At 42.9% G+C, this 26,453-nt stretch overlaps 1 protein-coding gene across 3 annotated transcripts; it reads right to left on the bottom strand.

The window, feature by feature from the left end:
* Positions 1-318: 318 nt before the first annotated feature.
* Positions 319-24,722, bottom strand: YBX3 (Y-box binding protein 3). 3 transcript variants are annotated; one of them, XM_081084072.1, is made up of 10 exons: positions 24,247-24,720; positions 20,441-20,504; positions 19,388-19,421; positions 15,810-15,899; positions 13,865-13,987; positions 10,500-10,703; positions 4,281-4,378; positions 2,480-2,651; positions 1,868-1,967; positions 319-878 (listed from the first exon to the last, which is right to left on the bottom strand). In XM_081084072.1, exons 1-9 carry the CDS (start codon positions 24,506-24,508, stop codon positions 1,902-1,904), a joined length of 1,113 nt encoding a protein of 370 aa, XP_080940198.1. In that variant the 5' UTR covers positions 24,509-24,720; the 3' UTR covers positions 319-878; positions 1,868-1,901. The 3 variants fall into 3 exon arrangements, with proteins under 3 accessions (XP_080940198.1, XP_080940199.1, XP_080940200.1); XM_081084073.1 differs by having other exon boundaries at positions 4,290-4,378; positions 24,247-24,634; XM_081084074.1 differs by lacking the exon at positions 10,500-10,703 and having other exon boundaries at positions 24,247-24,722.
* Positions 24,723-26,453: the final 1,731 nt, after the last annotated feature.

Genomic DNA, 26,453 nt, shown 5'->3' with positions numbered 1-26,453 from the left:
CTAACTCTTCCATCAATCTAAAGGAAGCAGTTTAACCTGCATGCCATCCACTCACCTCAGTGAAGATTACTCAAGAGATACAGAGGACCAGAAAAACAAAAGGATGCCTAAGTGCTGAACTCAGACACCACTTTTCATTCCCAGACGCACATTCCAAATGCATCTACCACCATCTCAAACACATATGCCTACATTTATTAAATAGCACGAGTGCACCTTTACGTTTGGTTTTGAGCTTACTATTAAGTCAAATGAATTAAGTGGGGGGAAAAGACAAAACATACGCTGAGACAGGAAAACATACTCTAGTTATACACCTTCTCCTTTCAAGGGTAAAAATTTTATTTTTGAGGAACTTCATGCTGCACATTTTCAGAGAGTCGCATAAGAAAGCAAAAATGTTATCCTCCCCTCATCTAGAAATAAATAAGAAGAGCATAAAATTTCTTTTTAAATCACGACACTTGGAAGTTTAGCACCAGCATCCAAAATGAACTAGAAAAGGGAACAAAAAAGCATTTACTATATATTTCAGATTTCTTTGGTTGGGGTACTCCCCATGTGGTATTAATATTTCTTCTTTCAATTCATATTACCAAAACAGTAAAAACCAGGAAAAAAATATAAACCTAGTGGTTGCCGAAACTGGGGAGGTTGCTCTCTTGTCTTCTGTGCAGGCATTCCAGAAAAATTGCTGGAAACATTGGCTGACATTCTCGTTTTGTACTAGTTTCGTAAAGAATAATCGTAAACATTCCAATGTCCACATCTTGGTTATTAGTCTTCCACTTTATTGCTTGGATGTTTCTTTGGTGTTGGTAAGGTCGTGTCTGCTTTTTGTTTCATTTTTTTGAATGGTCATTAATTCTTTAGGTCACCTGGAAAAAATTAAAGTCAAACTTTGAAAAAGAGGCAAAATGACCAAGAGTTAAAGAATAAGAAGACAAAAAACAGCCTGTTTTCTTGAACATAAAAAAACAGTATTTCAAAAGCTCTAAGCAAAATGTACATGTTTATCTTCTCTAGATTTGTAAACTGTACATTGATTTAATGGAAACTCTTTCATAAAATATTTTTATAAACGAGAACAGTCAGGACATAATAATGAAACCAATGAAGACTAACAAGCTAACCTGTACAAAGGGGTTATTCTTTACCGCTCTGTTTAACCACTTCAGAGGTGTTATCTCATTAAGTCTTTGCAAGGACCTTGGTGGATAGTCTGTTGGTGTTCCCGTTTTCCCAGCAGCAGACATTGCTGAGGCAGAGGGTGCACGAACTGCTCCAGATCACCTAGCAGATGAGCAGCAGATCCCGCACTGGATTGTACAGGCCTCTGGCTCCTACACACTGTCCCCACTGCCTCCAAATGAGTAATGTTGCTTGTCAAAGGGAAAAGGGAAGAAAAAAATCCTCTAATTTATTCTACAAATCAGTCTCCAGATATTAAAATAAGGCCTGGTCAGGCACTTGAAACTGATCAAACTGGCCACTAGGTGTCACAAAAGTAAAACTTCCAAAAACTTTCTTATTGGTATACCAGATTAATACTATAATAGTTTAAAACTGTCTGTCTAAAAACAAACAACAAACAAAAAAAACTGTCTAGAAAAAAATTTGGCTCTCATTAACTTTCTGAATGCTTATGTCCCTAAAGCTTAGCAAAAAAAAAAAAAAGTACATCTCAAAAACCACTCTTCAAAATTCCAATGGAGAGGAGGGGATGGTCCAGGTAAATCACAGAACTAGTTTAGACTGATTTGTGCTCTGGTTGAGAAATCAATGACTCAAAAATAATACACACACACACACACACACACACACACACACACACCCCAACGTAAGCCTGAGCTGCCCAAGCTCTTACCTAGTGATGGTGAAGGTGCCTGGGGAGCCTGGTGTTACTCAGCACTGCTCTGCTCGGTGGCCGGAGCAGGGTTCTCAGATGGCACGTCACCTGCCTTGGTCTAAAACAGAACAAAATCACAAACCAGAAATGAAGCAATTCAGGTGACAGTAATTACTTTCCACACACCTAGAGGCGGGTTCCTCTCTAAATGCGGCCCTTTATTTGGACAGCCCTAAACCTTTTGGCTCTGAATCCCCACCAGGATGGATAATTCTTTCAAAGAATGTCAGTTTAGTTAAACTCAAATATTTGGTTTTTGTGTTATGTGCAGAATATACTCTCTCTATATATATGTATGGACCTTAAGCAAAATGTTAATATACATATAGATACATAGAAAATATATGTGAATAGATACTACTTATATATAAAATGTTATGTGTAAATAATTATATGTTATTTATAAATAACATTTTACATAAACGATTATATGTAAATATACAAATTTTTATATATTACATATATTTAAGTATAGGCTATCAGACTAGAAAACCACTCTTAGAATAGACACTGAAGTTTGACAGGATTAAGAATGGCCTGGTACCACCCGCTCCGGCTGGCTGGATTTACCTCTTTGCCATCTTGTGAAGGAGCATTAGGAGGACGGGGACGGCGCCGATAGTTGTACGGGCGCCGGTACCCGCGGCGAACAGATGGCTGGTTTGGACCATTGGCCGCTTGTTGATTCTCTTTATCTTCAGCTTCTCCCACAGCTGGGGCAGGTCTTGGGCGAGGAGGTCCCCTAGAACAGAGATCACAAAAAAAAGAGAGAAGAAGTGCAACGAGACAGGGACTCTCAAGAACACAAGTTTCATTCATGCTTAGAGATTAAAGAGTCAGAGTGACCGGGTACTTGTTACTGGAAGTATGCGCAGGCTAACGCAGCAAATGGAACAAAGTTTTGGTGGGGAAAAAACCCCACCATTTCCCCCCTTTCATCTGAATACCTATTTGTAGTGAATAAACATATCCTGAACACATACTAAATTCCTACCAGGCACTCTGATAGGCACTAAGGAGAGGAAAACCAAAGGAGAAAAGTGGTCTGGTGTCTGCCCTCCAGGAACAGAGCTCCGTGGAGACTATGGATTAAACAAGGGAAGAAAACACCCACCACGTGCCAGAGCCTGTGCCGGAGTGTTTACACGTTAAGTGATTTAATTTCAACACCAATTCTGTGAGTCAGATTCACAGTGAGAAAGCCAACAGGTTGAGAGAGAGTAAGTACTTGTTTGAATCACATGGGATGGCTGCTTTTATAGGTCAAAAAGGTCAACGGTAACTCTGCCAGGATCACACAGCTAGGAATTGACAGAGCTGGACTCAAATACTGTCCCGTCTCCTCAGCTTTCATGAAGACATTTCTCTGAAGTCGCTCTTATTTGAAAGTCCTTAGTAATCAATCCTTAGAGTGATTATGCCTAAAACTGGAATGACTTGTGAGAAAAAAGGATGCCGAGTGGTACAAATCCTTTCCCCAAATACCACTTACTAGTTCTCTCCTTTCAATAAACCCCTATTGCCGAACTTCACGGTGGTCTACGTGTGATTCAGGAATGAAGATGCTTCTTCACTTACCTCAAGGACAGGCTAAATAAACAAACAGGAAGGCTTATAATACAAAAAGCTGAAAGGATCTCAGGGAATCTAGTTCAACTTGCAGTCTTTACAGGGACAGAGCACAAATAAAATAACCCGCTCCTTCGCTAACTTTAACATCACGGGTAGTAATATTTACTGAGCACTTACTATACCAGGCCATATACTAATTATCTTAGGTAGATGCTTCTTTATACATTTAACCCTAATGACAACTGTAGATAGTCCTTAATGTCCATTTTATAGGCCTAGTACTAAGTCTTAGAGAGTTCGCAAACTTGTCAAAGGAGTTATAGCTACCACCTGCAGGGTGGGAATTGAAACAGACAGTGTGATCTGTAGCCTGATTTAACCCTTACTCTAGACTGGCTCAGTTAACAGAATATGTAGTATCCCAAATACTCTCTGGCACTCAATCTCCCTCCATTTGTGTAGCACTACCAGTGAATTACTCATCAATGAATTTCTGCTTATTTCATTAAATGTAATTTAAAAATAAGTATTAATTTATAATTAAAAAATAAGAATGCTATCAAATACAAATAATGCTTTGGGATAACTAAAAGTTATAATTATTTAAGTAAGGGGGAAATGTCACAGGCCATCTGAAAACATATACTGCAGAGTCTCCCCTAAACTTGGACACATAGTGAAAGGAGGCACATCTTCTATGACATAATAAATCCTCAGAACAGACCCACAACATCCTCACACATTCTACCGTCACTCCCGAGTCCTTCAGCTGATCACGCCTTAGTGAAACGTGACGTACCTACGGTACCTTGGACGGTAAGTTGGATTTCGATGAACCGGTCCCTGAAGTTGAGCTCCCTCTGGGACTCCATCCTTGATCTCTCCAATCTCACCAGCCTAGAAGGGAACAGGGCTGAAAATGAGTGTCGTGCTACAGGACACAGGAAACACAGAGCACACGGTTGTATTCAGAATTTTTTTGAAAAGAAATAAAAATGCTTCCTTACAAAGCTGCGAGAACACTCACCTCTAACAGTGAACTTTTTACTGACTAGATCTTTGTGAAGGATAGAAAAGAAAGAAAAACTCGCTCCCACTAGGGCAGTATTCCGCCTTGTTCCAGAGCAATTAAAGTCATTTCACAATGTTAATTTAACATTTAGAGTGCTCCATTCATCTCTTCAAAGAAAACCTGCTACTTTTGAGCAATGAGGATCTGTTCAAACTCAGACCCACTAATTCTACAAACTGGGTATCCTTTCAATATCACTAATGGCTTCTACATTCGAAGTTTCTCTCACACCTTATAACCATGCTTTCACCTTTGATTTCTTCCTTTCACAATTTCTTCCTTCTATCTATTTGCACGATTTAAGTATAACATTTAAAAAATAAAGTACACTTTCCTGATGATAAATTTATTGTAAGCTGTGGGAAAAAATTTTATTGTAGAACTTCTAGAGGAAGAATAACTAAAAACTAAAATAAAAAAGCCCGCCTACCAACCTCTGAAATGCCAACAATCTCTGAAATTCATTACAATAGTCACAATGTCAATCATCGTCCCCCCTCAAAACTAACATCCCTTCCTTCTCCATATTTCACTAAGAAGCAATCAGAAAATATCGTCTACATTCTTTCACTACAGAATTTACTAAGTTACCTATACTAGAATTTATAATAATTGTCTTTTCTCTCATTACACTGGCTAAGTGGTCCACGCTCATATCCATGGCCAACCCCTCTCTTTATCCTAGAGGAGTTTTACTCTTTATCCCCCTTCACTATGTATTTTCTCCCCTTCCTGCTCCATCATTCCCACCCAGCCCATGAACATGCAGAAATAACACCCATAGTTTTCAATTACTTTATTTTGAAATAATCAAACTTGTAGAATCTAATCCTCAGACCCCATTCAAGTCTCACCAATAATGTCCTTTATAGCAAAAAGACTCACTTAGCACCATGCCTTGAATTTAGTTGTCTCTCTTTCTGACATAGTTCTTCAATTTCTACTTGGTTTCCATGACTGTGAAGGACACTTTTAAAGCTCACAGGCCAGCCCTAGCTGGTCTGGCTCAGTGGATAGAGCGTAGGCCTATGGATTGAAGGGTCCTGGGTTCTATTCAGGTCAAGGGCGCGTGCCTGGGTTGCAGGCGTGATCCCCAGTGGGGGGTGTGCAGGAGGCAGCCGGTCAATGATTCTCCCTCTCATCCTTGATGTTTCTAGCTCTCTCCCCCTTCCTTTCTGAAATCAACAAAAATATATAAAAATAATAAAATTGTTAAAAAAAAAGAAAAAGATTACAAGCCAGATATTCTGTAAAATACACCTCAGTGTGGGTTGCTGGTGTTTCCCATGCTCTAGTGTAAGTGTGGATGGCAGGGAAGCCACAAAAGCGACACCATTCTTCTCACTGCCTCCTGCCAGGTGGAGTCTGGCTTCAGTTGGCACCCAACTGACAGTGGTGGTGTTGCGCGGTCGATGAGGTGGTGTCTATCTTCTAAGGCTCCTCTGCTTTAGGTTTGCTCTTTTTATTTTTCTAAATATGTTTTTATAGATTCGTTTTTTTAGAGAGAAGGGAAGGGAGAGAGACATCGATGTGAGAGGAAAACATTGATTGGCTGCTTCCCACATGCACCCAGACCAGGGATGGAGCCCGCAACCTAGGTATGTGCCCTGACCTGGAATCGAACCAGCAACCTTTTGGTGCACAGGACTACGCTCAAGCAACTGAGCCACACTGGCCAGGGCTAGGTTTACTCTTTTCTCCTTTGTAATTAAGAAGTTTGTGAAGTAATTTCAAAGTCTATAAATATTTCATTCCTCATCAAACTCTCAATACATTCATTTATACCTATACAGACTCATGGTTTCCTATTTTATTCAATGGGTTATAATCTGTTACTATCATTACTGGCCAATGGGAACCCATTCAAGCTGCCTCATGTCCTTTTGACATGTCTCCAACATTCTCTGAGTACTTCTTTGCTTTCTGGCATGACAAGATGTTCCAGGTTCATATTGTCCTTTCTCTGGTTCAGATCTGAAATCAGCCATTTCTCGAAAGGAGCTTCCTTTCATTGGAGAATGGTGTTTAGGAAGCTCAGTGCTATCAAGGTGTCACTGATTTCAGTGAACAGAAATAAGGACCCCCACATACAAATATATATGCACATACTCTATAAACTATACATATATAAATGAGTGTATGAATGAATGTATGAGAGTGTGTGTGTGTGTGTGTGTGTGTGGCATTTGATCTGCCCATCTAATGCATCATGGGTAAGTAGTTGGTGAGGGAAGGGCTAAGGGAAACCAGGACAGAACTCAATGTGAAAACAAAATCAACCCCAAACCTTGCCCTAACCTCAGATCCTCCTCCAGATACTGCCCCATTTCTCTGAGCTCCTTTACAGATATTTATGCTAAAGGAAACCCATCACCACCACAGAAACCTCCTCAAAGGGGAAGAAAATACCTCTTCTCCCCCACCCCCGCTTGGCTCACTCTTGAATTCACTCTGACTAGATTTTTGTTCTCACCATATCACTAACCTCCCAAGTTATCAAACCTAGTAATCAATTCTCAACCTAACTTCTATTTTTTGGCAGCATTTCCTTCTTAAAATACGTTTTTTTCCCCTACCTGCTCCTTCTCATGTCATTTGCTAGGCTCATCTTCTTAATCTTCCATTGGTATGCCTCAGAACTCGTTCCCAGGGTCAATTCTCTACCTATGCTCATTTATAGTTAACTAGAGGCCAGGTGCACGACATTCGTGCACTGCCGGGGGGGGGGGGGTTAGGGGGGAAGGTGGTGGTGGTGGTGGTCAGTTCTCAGCCTGGCCTGTGCCCTCTCGCAGTCCGGGACCCCTCAGGGGATGTCCGCCCTAAGCCGGCATGAGGACACCCTTGAGGGGTCCTTAGCGCTGCTGTGGAAGTGGGAGAGTCACCCGAAACCGCCACTGCACTCGCCAGCCATGAGTCCGGCTTCTGGCTGAGTGGCACTCCCCCTGTGGGAGCACACTGACCACCGGGGGCAGCTCCTGCATTGAGCACCTGTCCCCTGGTGGTCAGTGTGCATCATAGGGAACAGTCATTCCATCGTTCAGTCAATTTGCATATTAGGGTTTTATTATATAGGATATCGTCCTATATGATGCCTTTCAATGTTTTGTGACTCCAAAGTTTATCTACAATCTCATTTCTCTTTTTCAGGTTCCCTTCAGCCTTTGTACTTGCCAATCCCTTTGCCATGCATGCCATTCCCAGTACCCCAATAACTCGCTGCCTTGCTCCCCTAGGTCTCTTCCCAAATACAGCACCGAAAACTCTGTCAACCAACTTCTTTAAAATGAAACCCTCTTAACTCGAGCCACTTTCTACCTCTTGACTCTGCTTTGTTTTATTTTATTTATTTATTTTCTTGCCTACCTGACATCTCCACTTGGAGGTAAAATATAATGTGAAGAAAAGACCTCCAAATGATCCCCACCTCTCTCCCAAGCGTTATCTTTCTTCAGCCTTCCTGTACTTGGAGGTATCCTCTACTCCTAAAAGCACACATGCACTCCAGCATCAAATGCTGTCACTTTCATGGTGAACACATTTTCTGAATCTGACTACCTACCACACCTCCATTGCAAGCACTCTAATCCATGCCATGATCATCTCTCCACAGGGATGACCTCTCCATAGTCGCTGATCTTCCTACTTGTTGCCTCCCGTAGTCCAGCCTCTAAAAACCGTCCAATGATTGCTTAAATATATTTCTTCCCTGTTTAGATTCCTTTATTGGCTTTTTATCACATTTAGAGTATGTTAACAGTCCCTCTCATGGTCTATCAGGCATGCTTGGTCTGCCCTGAGCCCCTAGCCCTCTTCTCTTGACTCATCCCAGCCCAGCCACATGAGTTTCCCCTCCGTTCTCTGAACACGCAAACCTGGTTCTTCCTCGGGAACTTTGATTGGGGGGGGGGGGGGGAGGGAGAAAGACAGAAAGAGCAACACATATAGAGAATGAAAGCTGACTAGAATGAGAAAGTGGGAAAAGCATGCATAGATGGATTAAAGCTCTACTACTTCTTGCCCATGTAACCTTAGGCAAAACTTGCTAACTTTTTAAAGTACTCAAATCCCTTCATTTGTAACAACCACAACAACCGTATGCAACCCAACACCAGCTTAAATCTGCAGGGAAAGCTGAGCAAGAACTGATTTCAAATGCCAACCATTTGGCAGATGCCAAACAATGTTACACCCTTTCCTCTATCATATATTTACTTTCTCCAAGACTACAAATACTTGATATTAGCTCAGTAACCAATTCCACTTAATTTTCAAACACACTGATTATCTTTAAGAATCGGGAAGTCATTTGGTCACTGACCATGCTATATTATGATCTTGGGACATAAGGGAAACACTATTGGCCTGCATAGTGTTAGTTTTCCCTGTTGTGTCCAATAAATGTCAAAGTTTTTGTATATTGTAGAAAATCTTAGATTTTTCTCTATGACCTCAGTAATTTTTACCATCTAGGGATCTCTCAGTACTTGTAAGTCATTACACTGACAACCTAGAAGTAGCCTAGTTTTATGGAAGACAGTTTCAGGGATTTTCACTTGATGCTATTGTTTAACTCATTCAGTGAACATCCAAACATGTATATTAGAAAGAGTATAAGGAAAACTGTTGAAAAAAAAGTGTAAGACAGTTTTTACTTCAGATATGAAACGTAAAGTAAAAAAATCCAGGCCACGTTTAAAAAACTATATGCAGTTATCAGAATAAGCATATATTTCAAAAATTAGTTTTCAACCAGCATCTGCAAAAAATGTTCTACATGGCACTCCAGACTCACTTTACTCTCAACCTTTAAATCCTAAGGTGAAATATACTTTATTTCAAATACAGAAAAGAATCATCATGTATATATGCTAAATACTAAAAATGATTACTTCAGGAAAGTGCCATCAACACTGAAAATAAATGTGCATTACAATCTCACTGACTCTTCCTGTCCTCCTAGGAGCCCCAAGTGCTGCCCCACAGGAACCTACTATGCCTGTGCCTCATGCACCCAATCTCTCCATATACGCAAGTCTACTTGTTATTTTTAGCACGTTTGTCAGGGACAGCTGTTAAAGAGTGGAAGAGAAAAAACAAGAAGCAATGTAGAAAGAACACAGTCATGCATGATGAGACAGGAGAAGGGTAGCAAAGAACAGACTGAACATAGTGTTCAGTCAAAACACTTTGTGGAAAAACAACCCAAGGACAGTAAGAGGCAGTATTTGTAGCGAGTGATAACAAAAATGATGCCCTGTCCTAAGTTTTCCAAGTTCCCAGGGACTGGGAAGTTGCTATAAGGCTCAATAATTACAAGTCAAGTTCACAATAGTTGTATCAATATTTTGTGATTAAAAAAAGAGGAGTAAATCAATAACCAACAATCCCCACCCTCTGGTAGGGTTTCTTAAGCAACACCATCTCACCTAAATTAAGGCCTTTATGGATGTTACCTATCCTGAGGCATCACACTAAAGTCTTTACCTTCGATTTAATCATAGTGAGCCCCACGGTGGAGGCACATTATTATTACCATTTACTGTATGAATAAGTTAATCTCTCTAAAGTTTGGTTTTCTCAAAATTTCACAGATAATAAGTAGCAGAGACAAGATTTAAATCCAGGTCTGTCTGACTTCAGAGTTTAAGCTCTTAAGCATATCACTGGTCTCTCTACTTTTATTCTTCCATAAACTAGAAACTGTCATCTATCCACTAGTATCCCCAAGTATAGGCATGGCTCATGTGGTTGTGCTCTCAGAAATGTTCCTAGAATGAAAGACTCAAGGCCTTGCCTCAGCTTTTGCAGCACCAGGAAGCCCACAAGCAAGGTTTTGTTTCCAGCGGCTGGTGTTGGAGGAGGAGGAGGAGGCGGAGGAGGAGGAAGAGGCAGAGGAAGGACGGAAGGGTGAGGATTGCTGAAGAGAAGTCCCAGGTGCAATTTTACCTGCATTCTGTTGGGATGGGGATAGACCCGTGAGCGACGGTCAAAGGTCTGTCCCACGTGGTAAGGCGGGAACCGCCGCCGGTACTGAGGGCGATACTGGGGGCGGCGCAGCTGACTCCTGGCCCCAGAGAACTGCCCGTCAGTGGCAGGGGGGTCAAATCCTTCACTGCTGCCGCTCCCTTCCTCCTCCTCCTCCCCAGCGTACTAGCGAAGCAAAGAAACAGAGATTCAGAAGAAGTTTCAGCAAGGAAAGAACCAAAGAATACCACTTAGGGTGAATATCACCAAAAGAAAAATATCTTCCCAAAAGGAATAATCCTTTTTTTATACGAAGTGCATTTAACCCAGATCATTATGTGATAACCTGGGATAAACTACATTCAGATTAAAGTAGATCTATGCAGATAAAATACCAAGAAGCAGAAAAGCAAAAGCAATCACTCTATAATAATGTTAAGTCATCTAATTAGGATTGATAAGTATCAGTTGACCAACCACCCAAAGAACATCTACAATGTTTATAATATTTACCTTGGCCACATGTGTGTCTCCCAACATTTGCCATTCATAGGGGCAAAGTCAGGGCAGTCAAGAAAAAATATATTTTGTAGGTTCTGAACAGTTTGTTCCACATAGTATACTTCCTACAGTTATTTTATAACCCCTCGGGGGGTTATCAAGGTCCAACTATTCTCATAATGCTATGAGGATGCTATTTGCCTGTTCCCACTCCTCATGAGTGCGTGGTGGGGTCTCCCAGAACAATAATGACATGTGGTCTCAGCAGACTGAATGCAGGAGATATGAGAACTCAGCTGTCTTCTATTAAATCAAACATCAGAGATTTGGAGAAAACATCAAGCAACCCCACTCTTCTCACTCAATTTTGAAATATATACTTTTCAGGGAGAAAGTTAGATTTTCTTTATATGTTCAAGAATAAAGTTTTAATTGTACATTAACAGATAGTAATAAGTAAAAGATACAGGTAGTTTCTAAATATAGATCTTACTGCCCAGCCAGCATGGCTTAGTGGTTAAGCGTCAACCTAAGAACCAGGAGATCAAGGTTCAATTACCGGTCAGGGCACATGCCTGGGTTATAGGCTCGATCCCCAGTGGGGAGGCATGCAGGAAGCAGCTGATGAAAGTTTCTCTCTCTCCCTTCGTCTCTGAAATCAATAAAAATATATTTTTTTAATGTAGGTATTATTAGCAAAGGAAATTATTGACCCATTATGTAACTTTTCCTGTATTTCAACTACCATATCATATATTAGTAGTTTATATTTAAAAATAAAAGCTAATAGCCAAACATCCCTCAAAAAACTTATTTAAAATCTTACTTTAAAGTGGGATATGCAGATATCTAAGTAGTCTTATGGGAAGTAACTATAGTTATTAAAAATAGCTAAATTAAAATTTAACATAATGACCCATTTCTTCTGGAGGGTGAGGATTTTTAAGTTTTAGAACTGTCCAGTTCAAGCCAACATGGGCAACTAAATTCCCCAACAGGAAACGCTTCAATGATAGCCTGAGCTCATCCAATTTCAGACAAATCAAGCCATTATAAACTTCATATAACCTGAATCAGATGTGATCCCCAATTATGTAATGATGTATTAGCAGAAAAAATGTTCAACAAAATATTACGTGTGAGACTTCATACATTTTTTTTCTTTTAGGCTTTTTGTATCTTTTTGAGCTGTAGACAGACAATCTCTCATTTTTACAAAATGAGAATAATGGCAGCATCATTAACAAACATGCTCTTGAACTCTAAGGACTTAAAACATTATAACAGAAAAACATTTAGGTACACTTTCAGAATTTTGACATTTCTAAATATCTTTTACATGCATGACTTGAAATTTCCAGCTGAGAATAGTCTCTAAAGCAGCCGTGGGCAAACTACGGTCCGCGGGCCGGATCCGGCCCGTTTGAAATGAATAAAACTAAAAAAAAAAAAAAAGACGGTACCCTTTTATGTAATGATGTTTACTTTGAATTTATATTAGTTCACACAAACACTACATTCATGCTTTTGTTCCGGCCCTCCGGTCCAGTTTAAGAACCTCATTGTGGCCCTCGAGTCAAAAAGTTTGCCTACCCCTGCTCTAAAGGGAAAATTTTCACTAAAGGTTCTACCACTGTATTTCTAGGAGTCAAAATAATTACAACTACAGCTCCATGAATCTGATGAACTTGTGTTAACCTGACATAGTAAATGCTCATTCCTACCTCTACCCTCTGCACAGCTTATTGGGGGAAAAAACACAACAGAACAAGCAAAATGTGGGTAAGAAAAATATAGAAACAGGAAAATAAGATGCCATAAGCAATCTGATAAAAATCAATTTGGGCCGGGTGAGAAGATGACAGAATGAAGGGGAAAGCATCTGCTACGCAGAAAGATGTAAGCTTATCAAAGCATGGGGATAAATCATTCTCAACCTGCATATATTTTATTCTGGTGAGATTTTTTTCAAGTTTTTCTTGGGTGACCGGCATAGCCACAACCCTGCGCTCACAAAACATCTGGAGTTTTATTCTATGGTGCCAGTCCCAGATACTAATTCTAGAAACATCGAAAAGTGACTCAAATTTATAGAATCCTCATGACCACACATAAATGGGATTCTTTTTGGGTGCTTTGAAAGTATTGATACTGTGCCTCCTAAGAAAGCTCTAGCTAGACTTGGTTGTAAACCTTTCACCTGGATTGATAACCAATCTGAAGAACTATACATCCAGACAATTACTACTTCTACACTTTAACATCAAATAAATGCTATGCTAAATAAAATAGCCACTTACTTTAGGCAAATTTAATATTTCTGCAGCCAACACTGTTTACTGCCTCTTCCCAAGCTATCCCTACTCTTCCTTGCCAACCAAATGCTGATTTTCTTAGAGACCAGCAGTGCCAGTGCCAGCAGCAAGAGATGAGCCACAGGTTTGAGCCAATCCCAGAAATCCCATTCCCCTTCACCAGTGAATGCCTAAGGCCAGGTTCCGGTCCCGGGAAAGAGCCCAATGAAGAAAACGCCTTTTTGACAACCTTGGCACAGCCTACCTTAGTTAACTTTTCTTGTTATAAGATGGTTAAATGTCTGTTATATGCAGCCAAGTACATACAAACTGATGTAACTTTTCAATGGCAAGTTTCTAATGAGACCAGTGCTTATGGATACATTCTGGGTATGAAAATTTCCCATCAAAACAAACAAACAAAAAAACAACCACCATTTTGTGTTTGTGTTGCCAGGAGAAGACACAGTATTCATCTGCTCTAAGTATGTACACTCAGTTTCAGATGTGAACATCTTTGCAATCACCAATCGGGAAGAAAGGCCAACATACATTACGGGGAGGTCCACGGCGTCTGCCATAGTAACCGCGTCGGTAACGGCGCCGATCAGCAGCATAACGGCTCCCTTCCACAGGAACTCCATCTGGGCCGGTCACATTGGCTGCTTCGGCACCCTGAGACAGAACAAAGACACCCTCAAAATTTACAAGAAGCTAGGCCAGTGTAGCTCAGTGGTTGAGCATCGATTTGCTAGTTCGATTCCCATCAGGGCAAATGACAGGGGGGGTTATGGGCTCGATCCCCAGTAGGGGGTGTGCAGGAGGCAGCCAATTGATGTTTCAATCTCTCTCTCCATTCCTCTCTCTAAAAATCAATAAAAACATATTTTAAAAAAATTTTAAAAAGAAGCTAGACCCCCCCAAAACAGCCTTAGACAACAGACTGACAGACTGTACTATCAATTCCTGTTGTCAGACATCAAAAATATGCCCAAGTTTGAATAAGGTGAGCAAGGTCACTGACGTTCTGATTGAAATGTATACAGCTTGTTTGCTCACGCGGCCTACGCTCTGCCTTCACGGCTGGTCATACTAGGTTCAAGGGCAGTGTGCACCTCTTTGACGAACACAAACGGGTCAATATAACACAACTGTAAAAGAAAGAATGCTAGACCAGGAAGGAAGATTCCTCAGTGGAAAACAACTGAGATAATGGTATCTTGCTAGAAAATGTTGAAACCTGTTACCCTGGAGGTACCAAGAGAATCCCCATTCATGGGCTCATGTGTCTCTGTCCAGCGATGAACAAGTGCGAAACTTGGGAGCAACGGGAAAGAAGGGCCCTGGATTTAGTAACAGTTTCCATACATGTCGTCCCTCTTTAGACCTTCCTGTTCTCCTCAGAGCAGACTTAGCATTCTTATTCTCTTACAGACAAATAAATAAAATAATGCTGCAAGCATATAAAAAATTAAAGCCTCAAAGAGTCTATTTCAACTATATCAATTTGTAAAACCTCAAGTTCTGAAAACAGAGGTAAAATTACCTGACAGAACATACAGAGGTAAAATAAAATAAACCTGACAAAGCAAAATTTTAGAGATCATTACAGGCCAGCATTTGTTGGTGGATGATTCAAAACTCCAAGAGATTTGCAAGATACCATGGGGATCAAATCAGTACAGACATCATTTAAATTGCTATATTAAATGAAATAAAGTTTTTCTTTTAAAACAGAACAGGTTGGGAGCGACTAAAAATACAGAGTATGGAATGGTATGTATGTATGCGTGTGTGTGGGAAAAGCACATGCGGGGAGTTCACTAGCAATTCACTCCATTATTAGTTTATAATTCAGCTGGCACGATTAAATGCCATGGTGGTTGTAACATATATGGCTTTAGGATGTTTTTTTAATGCTATGGTGTTTTATTGATATCTATAATAGACTGCTGTCTAAAAGCAAAACAGAAAGCACATTACTAATATTGGAATTAAATAATATAACAGCATTAAAAAAAAATCCAAGTACATTTCAAGATGATCGATTAGCTTCATCAGAATAAAGTTGTTATACAGTCTATCAAAAAGCCTCCAGCTTTCCAAAATCTAACTCAAAGATTCAATTGAAATCTTCTTTTATGGAGATTAAAACATTCTTCACTGTGTATTACTTGTATTATTAAAAATCACAGCCTGAAAATTTTATTTGTATAAAACAAGTCAAATTTCACCCCATTTAAAATTTGCTTTTCCTTCCATAATTAAATAGGATTCATCATTTATTCAATGAGAAATTAAAACATCCTTTTATAATATATATCAAAGAATGCTTATAATGACATCCAATAATCAAAAATATTTCTACTTAAAAGTCACTTCTTCCTGTTAACACAAAAACATCCAAAGTAATGGGAGTTCATAAAGGGGCTGAGAGAGCATTTACTCTGCAAGAAAACTAAGTGCCCACACTCTGACCCAACCACAGCCCTCTCACCTTCTCTCCTTCGACCACATCAAACTCTACAGTTTCTCCATCTCCTACACTGCGCAGGTATTTTCGTGGGTTATTCTTCTTGATGGCAGTCTGTAAGAAGAGAAATTCGAAATAATGTGTATGTCAGTACTGGTAACATTTCACTGCTTTCAAGTTTACAGGGTATAGTGAAGACACAGGTGACCTATTACACTTTTTTTTTAAAATATATTTTATTGATTTTTTACAGAGAGGAAGGGAGAGAGAGAAAGAGTTAGAAACATCGATGAGAGAGAAACATCGATCAGCTGCCTCCCGCACATCCCCCACTGGGGAAGTGCCCACAACCCAGGTACATGCCCTTGACCGGTATCGAACCCAGGACCTTTCAGTCCGCAGGCTGACGCTCTATCCACTGAGCCAAACCGGTTTCGGCCTATTACACTTTTTTAATTATCATTCTCCTACTAACCTGAATCTCTAAAATAACAATAAAACAAAAAACACTATAAAAAACAGAATGTGTAGTTGTACTCTGTTACAGCCTGAACACTTAGTCGTGATGCTGGATATATTAGTTCCCTCAAACTAGTAATCATTGGAGATTCAGACTGTAGGCTCTATCAGTGGGAGTGGGAGTGGGAATAGGAGTGGGGATGCCTTTATGAAATCTTACACACACACACACACACACGCACACATTTTAGGTATAAAGGTTTCTGTAGACAAGAGAAACTGCTAACCTCAAAAAGTATTAAAGAGCCCAGCTGGTGTGGTTCAGTGGTTGAACATCGACCTATGAACCAGGAGGTCACAGTTCGATTCCCAGTCAGGGCACATGCCCGGGTTGCAGGCTTGATCCCCAGTAGGGGGCATGCAGGAGGCAGCCAATCAAAGATTCTCTCTCATCATTGATGTTTCTATCTCTCCCTTCTCCCTTCCTCTCTGAAATCAATAAAAAATATATTTTAAAAAAATATTAAAGAATGTGTGTGAAGGGGCAGGGGGGGAGGAATGATGAACAAGAAAAATGAATTAGAAAATGGCAAGGTGTAAATATTTCTGATAAAATATGCAAAGTTACCTCAGGAAACATCTGGCCTTTCCCCCAACCTGCCCCCAATTTTATGGATGAGGAAACATGAGGCTAAAAGTGATGTATCCAAGGTCATATTCAAGATGCAGCAGGGGAGAGGGTGGATGGGGGTTAAGTGGAGGAACTCATATACCGGTACTGCATCTACATATGTATTCAATATTTTCCCCACCACACCATGCTGTGTCCCTGACAACACATTAAGAGGTTGATAAAGATGTTACCCTGCATTAAACATCTGCACCTAAACATCTGCTCATGAACAGACCTTTCTTTTTCAACCAGCAGAGGGAAGTGGAATGACTCCTGCAATGAATTTCCATTTCTCTAGCTGGTATCTCTAAATAGTTAAAGGGGCTCTGAGTTTCTATGGAACTAGGTCAACCTTATTTTATAAAGCGATTAGGCATGTGTAATCCAGCCCTTCCCTTACTCTTGAGTAGGAGGGAGGGGAAAAAAAATAAAAAGAATGAGCCAATAGAGCAGAGACTTCACCCACAGAGGAAAAAGGCAGTTCAGGACAGGATATGTGCGCACGCAGCCTGCCGCCCGAACACTCAGCCATTCCAAAGCCAGCCCCTCCCTGCCGGCTCCTTCCCCTTTTCCTGTTAGACTAGGCAGGCCTCAACACAGGGAGGTGACTCACCACACAGCCTCACAGGGGCTGGAATCAGGTCACACGCTCACTCCCAGGCCCACAGAGCTGGCCACCAGCACAGACACTTGTGAGGTCCTTTCACTCCAGCAGTCACCCAGCGCAGAGTTCTTTCCCCAACAGGTCTATTAACCTCTTGGTGTTATAAGCAACACTGCCTGTCAGCCTGCTATGACTTTAAAAGTCAATGTATGTGAACAACAACAAAAAATCTACCCAAGTTATCTAGGTACAACTGAAATATACCCAGACAAGTGGACATGTAAACAATAAAAACCACAACCAGAGAGCTTCTTCTTAACTATCACTATCTCCAGTCACCACACCCCAACACACATACACACACACAATACACACACACCCCTAAACAGAAGGGAACAAAAACACTGAAAACCAGATGCCTGACAGAGCCCTGTAGGTAAATATGCTGGTGGTAGTACATGCCTCTCTGCTTCCCTGCTATACACTCAGAACTACACACATATTTGGGGCAATTCATTGGAAACTGACTATACAAAGAACAGTAAGGGTGGGTGTTTTTTTCTTTTCGCCTCTTTTGTAAAGTCAGTCCAGGATACGTGGTAATAGGATGCAGAACATCCTAGGCTACTGATGTGAAGGAGACTGAGATCCTGGAGCAGAGACGCCCGTATTTCCCATGTTACCCATTTTCTACATTTGCTTCTCTCCTAGGGCAGCGCGGGCCTTCTGACCTGGCCATGTGCTAGCCATGCCTACCTTTCACAGGGGTGAGGACGAGTCCTGGGAATGGGGAGTTTCCTCACGTCTCACACACACACCCTAACATCGGCTTTGCTGCTGTGCTGTTTACTTCAAGTTAGAGCTGCTCTGATAGAGGAGCTTTAAGCAGCACCCACCCAGGCAAAAGCCAAACGGGTTCTGGCCAAACGCTAGGGGGAACCACACAGTCCGGAGGGTAGAACACCCAACCACAGAAACAGTGTTTTTGCTAAGGACTCCAAGGGCTCAAAAATTAAAAAGTGGCCTAACTAAATATTACTTCATGCCATTCGAAAATAAAAACTGTTTGAAAACAGCTACTATGATGGCACAGAAGCGCTAATCTGCCCATCTTAACACGTGGGATTGAGCTCTCCTGCCAAAATGAGAATCACAGAAAGGGTTTAGGGCAGTGTGCATTCTCCTCCCAGGAGCACACCCACGCCTCTCCCTGCCCCTCCCCCACAGGCATGCATCTCCTAAACCAGTGGTTCTCAGCCTTCCGAATGCCGCGACCCTTTAATACAGTTAGTTCCTCATGTTGTGGTGACCCCCAATTTCATTGTTACAAATTGAACATAATTAAAGCATAGTGATTAATCACAAAAACAGTATGTAATTATATGTGTTTTCTGATGGTCTTAGGTGACCCCTGTGAAAGGGTTGTTCGACCCCCAAAGGGGTCACGACCCACAGGCTGAGAACTGCTGTCCTAAACCATAAGGGACCCCAGGACACTTGCAACCAGGGGAGCAATGGACGGCAGCAGCTCATCCTGGGCCAACCCGAACCTGTCTCCAAGGCACCCTTTTTCCCGACTCTCCAGTGAGCTGACAGCAGCCCCGCCTTGGCTCACTTCTTTCCCATAACATTTCGGCAGAGCCAAAGCAGCCCAGCCCAGCTCTCCTGTTGCTGCTGCTACCATCCTAGGCCCTTCCTTGTTTCACTGTTCCCAGTTCTAATACACATACTCTCAAAATAAAAAATTTAAACAAAGAGTTTAGGGTAGAATGATGATGTCCATGACTACCTTTGGGAATGGGAAACAGCGCATTACCGACACCCCCCTTTTCACATCTAAAATGTAACATTTATTACCCCTCTTACCTGATGCACAAATACATCTTCTTTGGTGTCATTTCTGTTGGAAGAGAAAAGGAACACAATTTATAGGTACTAGGTAGGAAAAGAAAAACTTAAAAAGAACAAACGTTTTATAAGAGTTCAGATTTCAAAACATACCACAGACTTTTGTGTATCCTCTAAACTCAGCTCAGATGCCTGGACTCAACCCTCACTGAGAGCTTCTAATGCCCCAAGGCGCCCACCTTGCTCCTCCACATCACCACAGCGCTCAGATGCGAGCGTACAGAGGCCACACACCGAACTATCCCTCCCCTCTCATCTCCTGCTAAGTCACGTGGGATGTAATCAGAGCCCCAGATTTCCCTCCCGGCAAAAGCAAAGCAAGACAGTTAAAAGGACAAGGCACAGCTGTGATCTAGGCTCTCCTTACACTGAAACCAAAAACAGTCACCGCCCCCCCACCCGCCCCAACATCACCCCACCCTAACTCATCCCCCCACTCTCACCAAAACAGAAATTGGGGCGGGGGGGGGGGGGCAGAGGATTTCAGAATTGGGGAGCGAGGTAGGAGAGGGGGCAAAGCAAACGACAGTATCCTGTGAAAACGTAATGCCCCCAACAGCCTGCACTTATGTTCTCCTTCCTATATGGTTAGGAGTTACCACGGTTTAAAGAAAACACTCCAGTTCCTACACAGCACTTGGCCTAGACCTGGGTAATAGTTGCAGCTCAATTACGTGCTAGCTGTGTGACCTTAGGAAAGCTGCCTGGCCAGTCTAGCCTCTGCTGCTCCATCCCTAAGATTATGGATATGGACGCCATTCCCTAGGCTCTTCCCACTTCTGATTTATCGCCCCCCACCCCTTGTTTCTTTAAATGACTAGATTTTATAAAAATAAGTTCCTAATCAGTGTTCTGATAATGACCAGTAGCTTAGAAATGAGAATATTAACAGTGCTTACAAATCTTAAAACTTATACAAGTCACTAATAAAGCATGGTTAAAAAAAAAAAATTTATAACAATCGGTACCATAACATAAGTACGTATTTAAAACATGGCGAGACATACATACCGATTGATAAACCCATATCCATTTCTGACGTTGAACCATTTGACAGTGCCAAGGACTTTGGTGGCTGAAATAGGATTAAGCAGATAAATTAGTAGCCGACCTACCCAGAGATGAAGCTCATATCGCTTCAGGTCTTGACAGCATTATACGAAGCCTAAACATACCTGAGGAGACCACGAAAAGCTTAAGTCCAAAATATAACAGAAAAAGAAAAGGGAGCAAGTGAAGATATCACGGGGAAATACTTTTAGGCAGGATAAACCTTTCTTCCCTGTTAAACTTTTCAGTAGAGTCATAAGATAAGGGTGGTCATAAGTCTATTTACTTCTGCAATAATTAAAATTGAGAAACACTGTTTAAGAGGGGTGGGGGGGCCTTTAAAGTTTTAACACTGAAAAATGTTATTAGTGCAAAACAAGGGTCACAATGAAAGAGAATGCAGGTAGATGAATAAGGTAAGTACAAGTGACCTTAACACATGGCTTTCACACTTTGAAATATTGGCAAACTTCCTTAAGTGAAATAGTAGCTCCTAGTTAATCTACAAAGATATAACATAAAGTAGCCTGTCTAGTTGCCAGTTGGGGCCTATCAGAGTCAAGAGTAATAATAGAACTGGTGCTGTCTCAACCTGGTTCTGCACTCACCACCCTAAGACATGATGTAACAGGCCTTTTCAAACCACAGTGATGAATTTGGGCTTCTGTTTACCCTACTCTCTGCAGTTGGTGGGAATCAAAACCCAGAATTTTCTATAAAATTCCCTCTTAAACTTGATTATGGGTTTTACTTTGCAACAAGGGTAGGACCATTTCTGTACCCCAGATTTCAGCAGAATTTAAGAGAAAACCCAATAATATGGACACATAAGTTAAGTTGCAGATTCATAATTATTTCAGCCATCAAGTATAATTTGAGATGACTCCTTTAAATCAACCGTGAATGTCAAATTCAGCATCTCTAGGAAATGCCTATGTCTAAATTCAGAAAAATGTATAAAGCAATTATCAAGACTCAGTGAAACAGGAAATGTGACAATCATTTGGCAGTAACGGAGAAAGCCCTGGGAATAAAGTACGTTAAGAAAACTTAGCAGAGAATCAAAGTAACAATTAATTCATGCTGCCTCTCTATGAGATTAACTTGCAAGGATAAACAATAAGGATTCAGTTCTTTTAACCCAAATCTAAAACAGTAATTGGGACTTGCTTTGTTGTGGGCAGGGTTAATTCTGAGTGTTGCTAGATTGATATGCTTGAGGAAATACTTTAGCTCTCTTTGTAAAAAGAAAAAACAAAACAAAACTATATTCTTTACGCCTCCAGAGTCATTCAGCCCACTACTGACTGAGCAAGAAAGATCTCCCAATGAAGAGATTAAAGCATTAAGGCTTCCGTTTTAGGCCATTCTAACTAGAGCAGTAGGGTCAAGGAGGAAAAAAATTATGTTTTAGACCCAAATGTGCACAGAAGTGGCCTGTTTTTGATACACCATATGCTTTTCAGTCATACATTATTTCAAACGATTTGTCATTGTGCCTCCTTTCATTTGCCCTAGCGACCTAGGAAAATATAAGGAAACCCGCTTCTGACTCATTTTCATGTAAGTAAATGTTTACCATTGTCAAAGGAAAAACCTTGACGAGAAAGCCAACACTAATATAATAGGGGAAAAGATAAAAAAATGATTTCCAAGTCTAACGTCAATCAAGGCCGAAGGTTATTTTACTCCCCAATGTAGTTTTAAAAATGCTTCCTAATTCCACAAATATTTCTAACGGCTTCATATGGCCAAACACATTCATATACACTTCTTGCTTTAACACCATAAACTCACTCACATACACACAGGGTGAAGAGGAGACAGAGGAAGACCATATGGCTTTTCATCAGAAGGGAGTATTGTTTCACTCAGGTAAACTACTTTTCCTGGCCGATGGTTGGCTGTATGTCCGCTGAAGTTAAAGACTGATTGTAAAAACTAGAATGGGAGACTCCAAAACCCAAATTCCGTCTCAGTCAGCCCTGTGCCTGGCACATTTCAGGCATCCACGTGTTTGCCTGGCAAAGGAAAGGGGAAGGCAGAACACAGTGGACAGAGACAAACGGTGAAAATGTCATTTTGAGAGCTGGAGTTAGAGTGGAAAGATGACAGACTTCCAGACCGGTCACCAGGATGTGGTAGATATAGGCTAATAGCAATTGGTGGTTGACAAAATTAACTTTATCTGTTTCCTTCATCTTTAACAATCCAAAGGGTTAGTTAGTTCAGATCCAAAAGGGTAGATGGATTAAGTGAAAAACCTCAAAATTCCCTTTCTACAACAGAAAAGGAAAAAAGAAAGAAGGAAAAAAGAGGAGGTATCTGCACACCCACTTTGAATAACCCAAGGTTGACGCTCTCAGGCATTTGGCATAAAGTGTTCCAAGAAACACACGTGGGAAACATCACAGTTCCATCCTGACGAGGCTTCGACGGCTTTTAGTTGGGCAACATGAGGGCTATTTTATGTCTTAACCTACACAGGTTGCATTTGGCACGTGGTTGGCAGTGACTGAGAAAGCCCTGGGAATAAAACGGGAAAACAGGCCCCTCGATGAGTGGAGCATGGAAACCGTATTACTTCCGTCACCTTATTCCCTTCCTTTTTCTTCCTAGAAAACTGGGAAGGCGAGGAGGGATCCAAACACACCCCACCCACAATTCTGAAAAGGTCTCCGAAGGCTCCTACATCGTCCCTTAACTCTCCTGTCTGGAAGGGAGCGCATGAGACAGGCACACGCCCCTGAGAAAGCTTTCCACCACCCACCTGTTCTGCAAGCCCGTTGAAGGCCCCACAGGGGGCCCAACTGGAGAGAAGGCTGAAATGTGTGTGGCACCCCCCACCCCGACGACGACCACAGAAACCCTTTCTGGTGCTCGCCCCCCCTTGAACCCGAACGACTTATCTGCCAACTTCCTTCCCTAGGTTGTTACCAGTCCTAAGATAAGGAGGTGCCGAGCAGACGTCATACCCACACTTCCCACCAAGTTTTTCCAGCTGCTACACCAAATGCGCCCGGGAAGAAGAAAACGGGGTAGCGACTGGTAAACAGGTTTTTTGTTTTGTTTTGTTTTGTTTTGGCCGCAGTGGGCACCGGGGAGGGAGGAAGACACGAAACCAAGACCCAAGAGGATTGCGACACCCTCCCCCCTTCCCAGCATGTGGCCCACGGAAGCATGGCGCCTTTCCCGAGCCAAAGTGGGAAGGGCGTCCGGGACAGACACCTGAGCCTCCCGGCAGGAAGCCTGTTCACCTTTTTCCCTTCCGTCTCCAACCAGCGCCCCGCTCTTCCCCAAAGGAAATCCTTTCCCCACCCGGAGCCGCAGGGTCCACTCCAAAGTGGCCGCCCCGCGGGTCCGTCCCGACCCTCCATCCACCTCCATCCCCGCCCTGGGTCGTCGCCCTCCCCGCCGCCCCCGTTCTCCCGGGACAGAAGCCTTCGCCGCTGCAGGAATGCGCGGCCGTGACCGAAGTTGGGACGCCACTGGCCGGCCCAGGACCCAGGGGGACGCGCACCGGCCGGCCGGGAGCGCAGAGCGCCACGCGCTCACCTGGGAGCGCCCGCAGGCCCGGCTGCTGCAGCCACCTGCGCAGGGACCCCACGTCCCGGGAACCCCGTGCGGCGCCCTGGAAACCCCGTCCGGCGTCCCCTCCCCGGGGAAGGGGTGGGAGGACACGCAGACGGAGATGCCCACACGTGCTCGGCGGCCGGCTGCCGCCCGCCCCGCCCAGGGCAGCCCCTCCGCTCCCGGGACTGACTCACCGAGAACTTTTTTCTCCGCGTCTTCGTTGCCGGTGGGGGCTGAAGAGGCGGGGGCCGCGGGGCCCGTGGGGGCGGGGGTCGCGTCCCCACCCGGGTTCCCTGCGACGAGCACCGCGGGCGCCGTGGCCGCGGCCTGGGGCGCGCCGCCGCCCCCCGGGCTCTTGGGCGCGGGGTCTTGGGGGACCGCGGCGGCCGCCTCCGCCGGAGCCTGCGGGAGGGCGGGGGTGGTGGTGGTGGTGGTGGCCTCGCCCGCCTCGCTCATGCCGCCTCCTGGGCTCTCACTCGGGCACCTCGGTGGCGGTTGGTCGGCGGTTAGCGCGGCTGGTGGTCGCGGCGGCCGGGCTCGCTCTCGGGGAGGCCGGTGCGGATCTCGCGGCGCAGGCGGCGGCGGCCGGGGTGGGGTCTCGCGGCGGAGGCGGCTCGAGCTCTCGGGCTGCGCGCTCGCTCTTGGGCTCCTCGCTCGATCTTACTGCCCCAAAAATGGCCCCGCACAAGTTTTTCTAGGCGGCGCACGGGCCGGGGAGGGAAGGGCGGGCGAGGGAAGAGGGTGGGGAAAGTTGGCTCCGGAGTTGGGCACCGACTCTCATTAGCATTTAAAGGCGCCTGGTGCGCTTGGCTCCCCACCCGGCCGCTCGGGGCTGGGGCGCAGGGGCCGGGGCGGGGAGGACAGGGGCGCGCGGGGAGGGCTGAGGCTTGCACGGCGCGCTGCGGTGTCAGGAGCGCGTCCTGCTGTCCCTGTGTTGGAGAGGCCGGAGGGCCCTCTTCCCCACGACCTCGGGGCCACCTGAGACTGACCTTTGGGAGGGGAAAACAGGGCAACCAAATTACGCCGCGCTCGTCTCCCCCAAACACTTGTTTTTACTCAACGTTGATCGGGCACCGGAAACTATTTGGTTACAGCAATTAAGAGCTGACGGGATAAAATCTTAAGACTATCTGACAACTTACTCCTGAAAGATCATTTACCGATCATTTCACCTACTACCCACAGGTGAGGAAATGGAAGTCCAGCCCTCGGAGAATTAATTTACACCCACTTAACAGACAAATAATGAGTTGTTAATGTGTTTTTAAATAATGTAGTTTAAAAAAAAACACCTGAATAAATCCACATCCTCCCATTGCCTGGGCCATCTGGTGAAAGTTTAAGCAACTGAGCCCTCAGCCTCAGGGATGACAGGCCCAGAGACAAATCACCCAGTAAACGTCATCTCAGTTGAAAGAGACAACATGGCCTTTAGAGAGTGGACTGGGTTATGCTAAACCATGTACATGCCGGAGGGACTATGACTTGTACCCAAGCACTATCTGGAATACAGAACGATTTGGCCTTTGCCTGTAGGGCCCGGGGAAACGTAGGTACACATTTCTAGTGCTGCTCTTTATTAACCGAGTTAACTTGGGCTAGGTATTCAAGAGTCGGTTTCCTCCATGGGAGTTTCTGAAAGGTGCTATGGAAAGTAGATGAGATTATCATATGTAACTCCAGTGTCTGGTCTCACAAAACCTCCTTTTTTTCCCCCTTCCCTATTTCCCCAAACCATTTACCTATTTTCCCCCCGGAATTATCTGTGGCTGTCTGCCCTACCTCAGGAGGTGTAATTCATTATGTTTCCACTGGTTAGCACAGAATCTAGCATAGAGCTGGAGCACAGTAAATGCTTACTAAATGAAAACAAACAAAAAGACCAAATTGTTCCAAACTTAATTACTTATCAATACATTCATTATCAATAATTATGAAATCATCTGCATTATTACTTTCTTACTCCAGCCATGGAAAATACTAATTAAATTAATTCTTAGAAAAGAATAGCAAAATATAGGATTTTTTACTTTTCCATGTACTTCAATAGTTTTAAAATTACAAACTCCTACATGTTAAAGTCATATTTTAGTTTGACTTCAATCTAGAGTATACAGAATGTTATATATATGTGGGTGCTTAAAAAATGCTGGACTCAAAATAATTTTAAAATGCTGGTCTAATTCTAAGCATGATTAAATTACTTCTTAATTTTTTTAAGATTATAGTCATTAATTTGAATTATAAAGCATGATTTATTCTCCTGAGGACTGGCCATTGACTTTCCTATCCAACAAAATAATTATCATTGCTATTTACTATGCAGAATTGGATTGCAGGAAAAACAAAGAGAGGGTATGTGAAAAAATATATATATTAGAGGCCTGGTGCACAACATTTG

This window comes from Myotis nattereri (assembly GCF_964212035.1).
Source record: "Myotis nattereri genome assembly, chromosome: 2".
NCBI lineage: Eukaryota > Metazoa > Chordata > Mammalia > Chiroptera > Vespertilionidae > Myotis > Myotis nattereri.
This window is presented reverse-complemented; position numbering and strand designations above follow the sequence as displayed.

Bases quoted from the DNA above. Each gene is read 5' to 3' on its own strand.
- YBX3 (XM_081084072.1), bottom strand. From the start codon at position 24,508: ATGAGCGAGGCGGGCGAGGCCACCACCACCACCACCACCCCCGCCCTC. The intron at 15,900-19,387 runs GTAAGAGGGGTA...CTCTTCTTACAG, and splicing joins AAGATGTATTTGTGCATCAG to ACTGCCATCAAGAAGAATAA. The intron at 2,652-4,280 runs GTACGTCACGTT...TCTCTGTTCTAG, and splicing joins TACCGTCCAAGGTACCGTAG to GGGACCTCCTCGCCCAAGAC.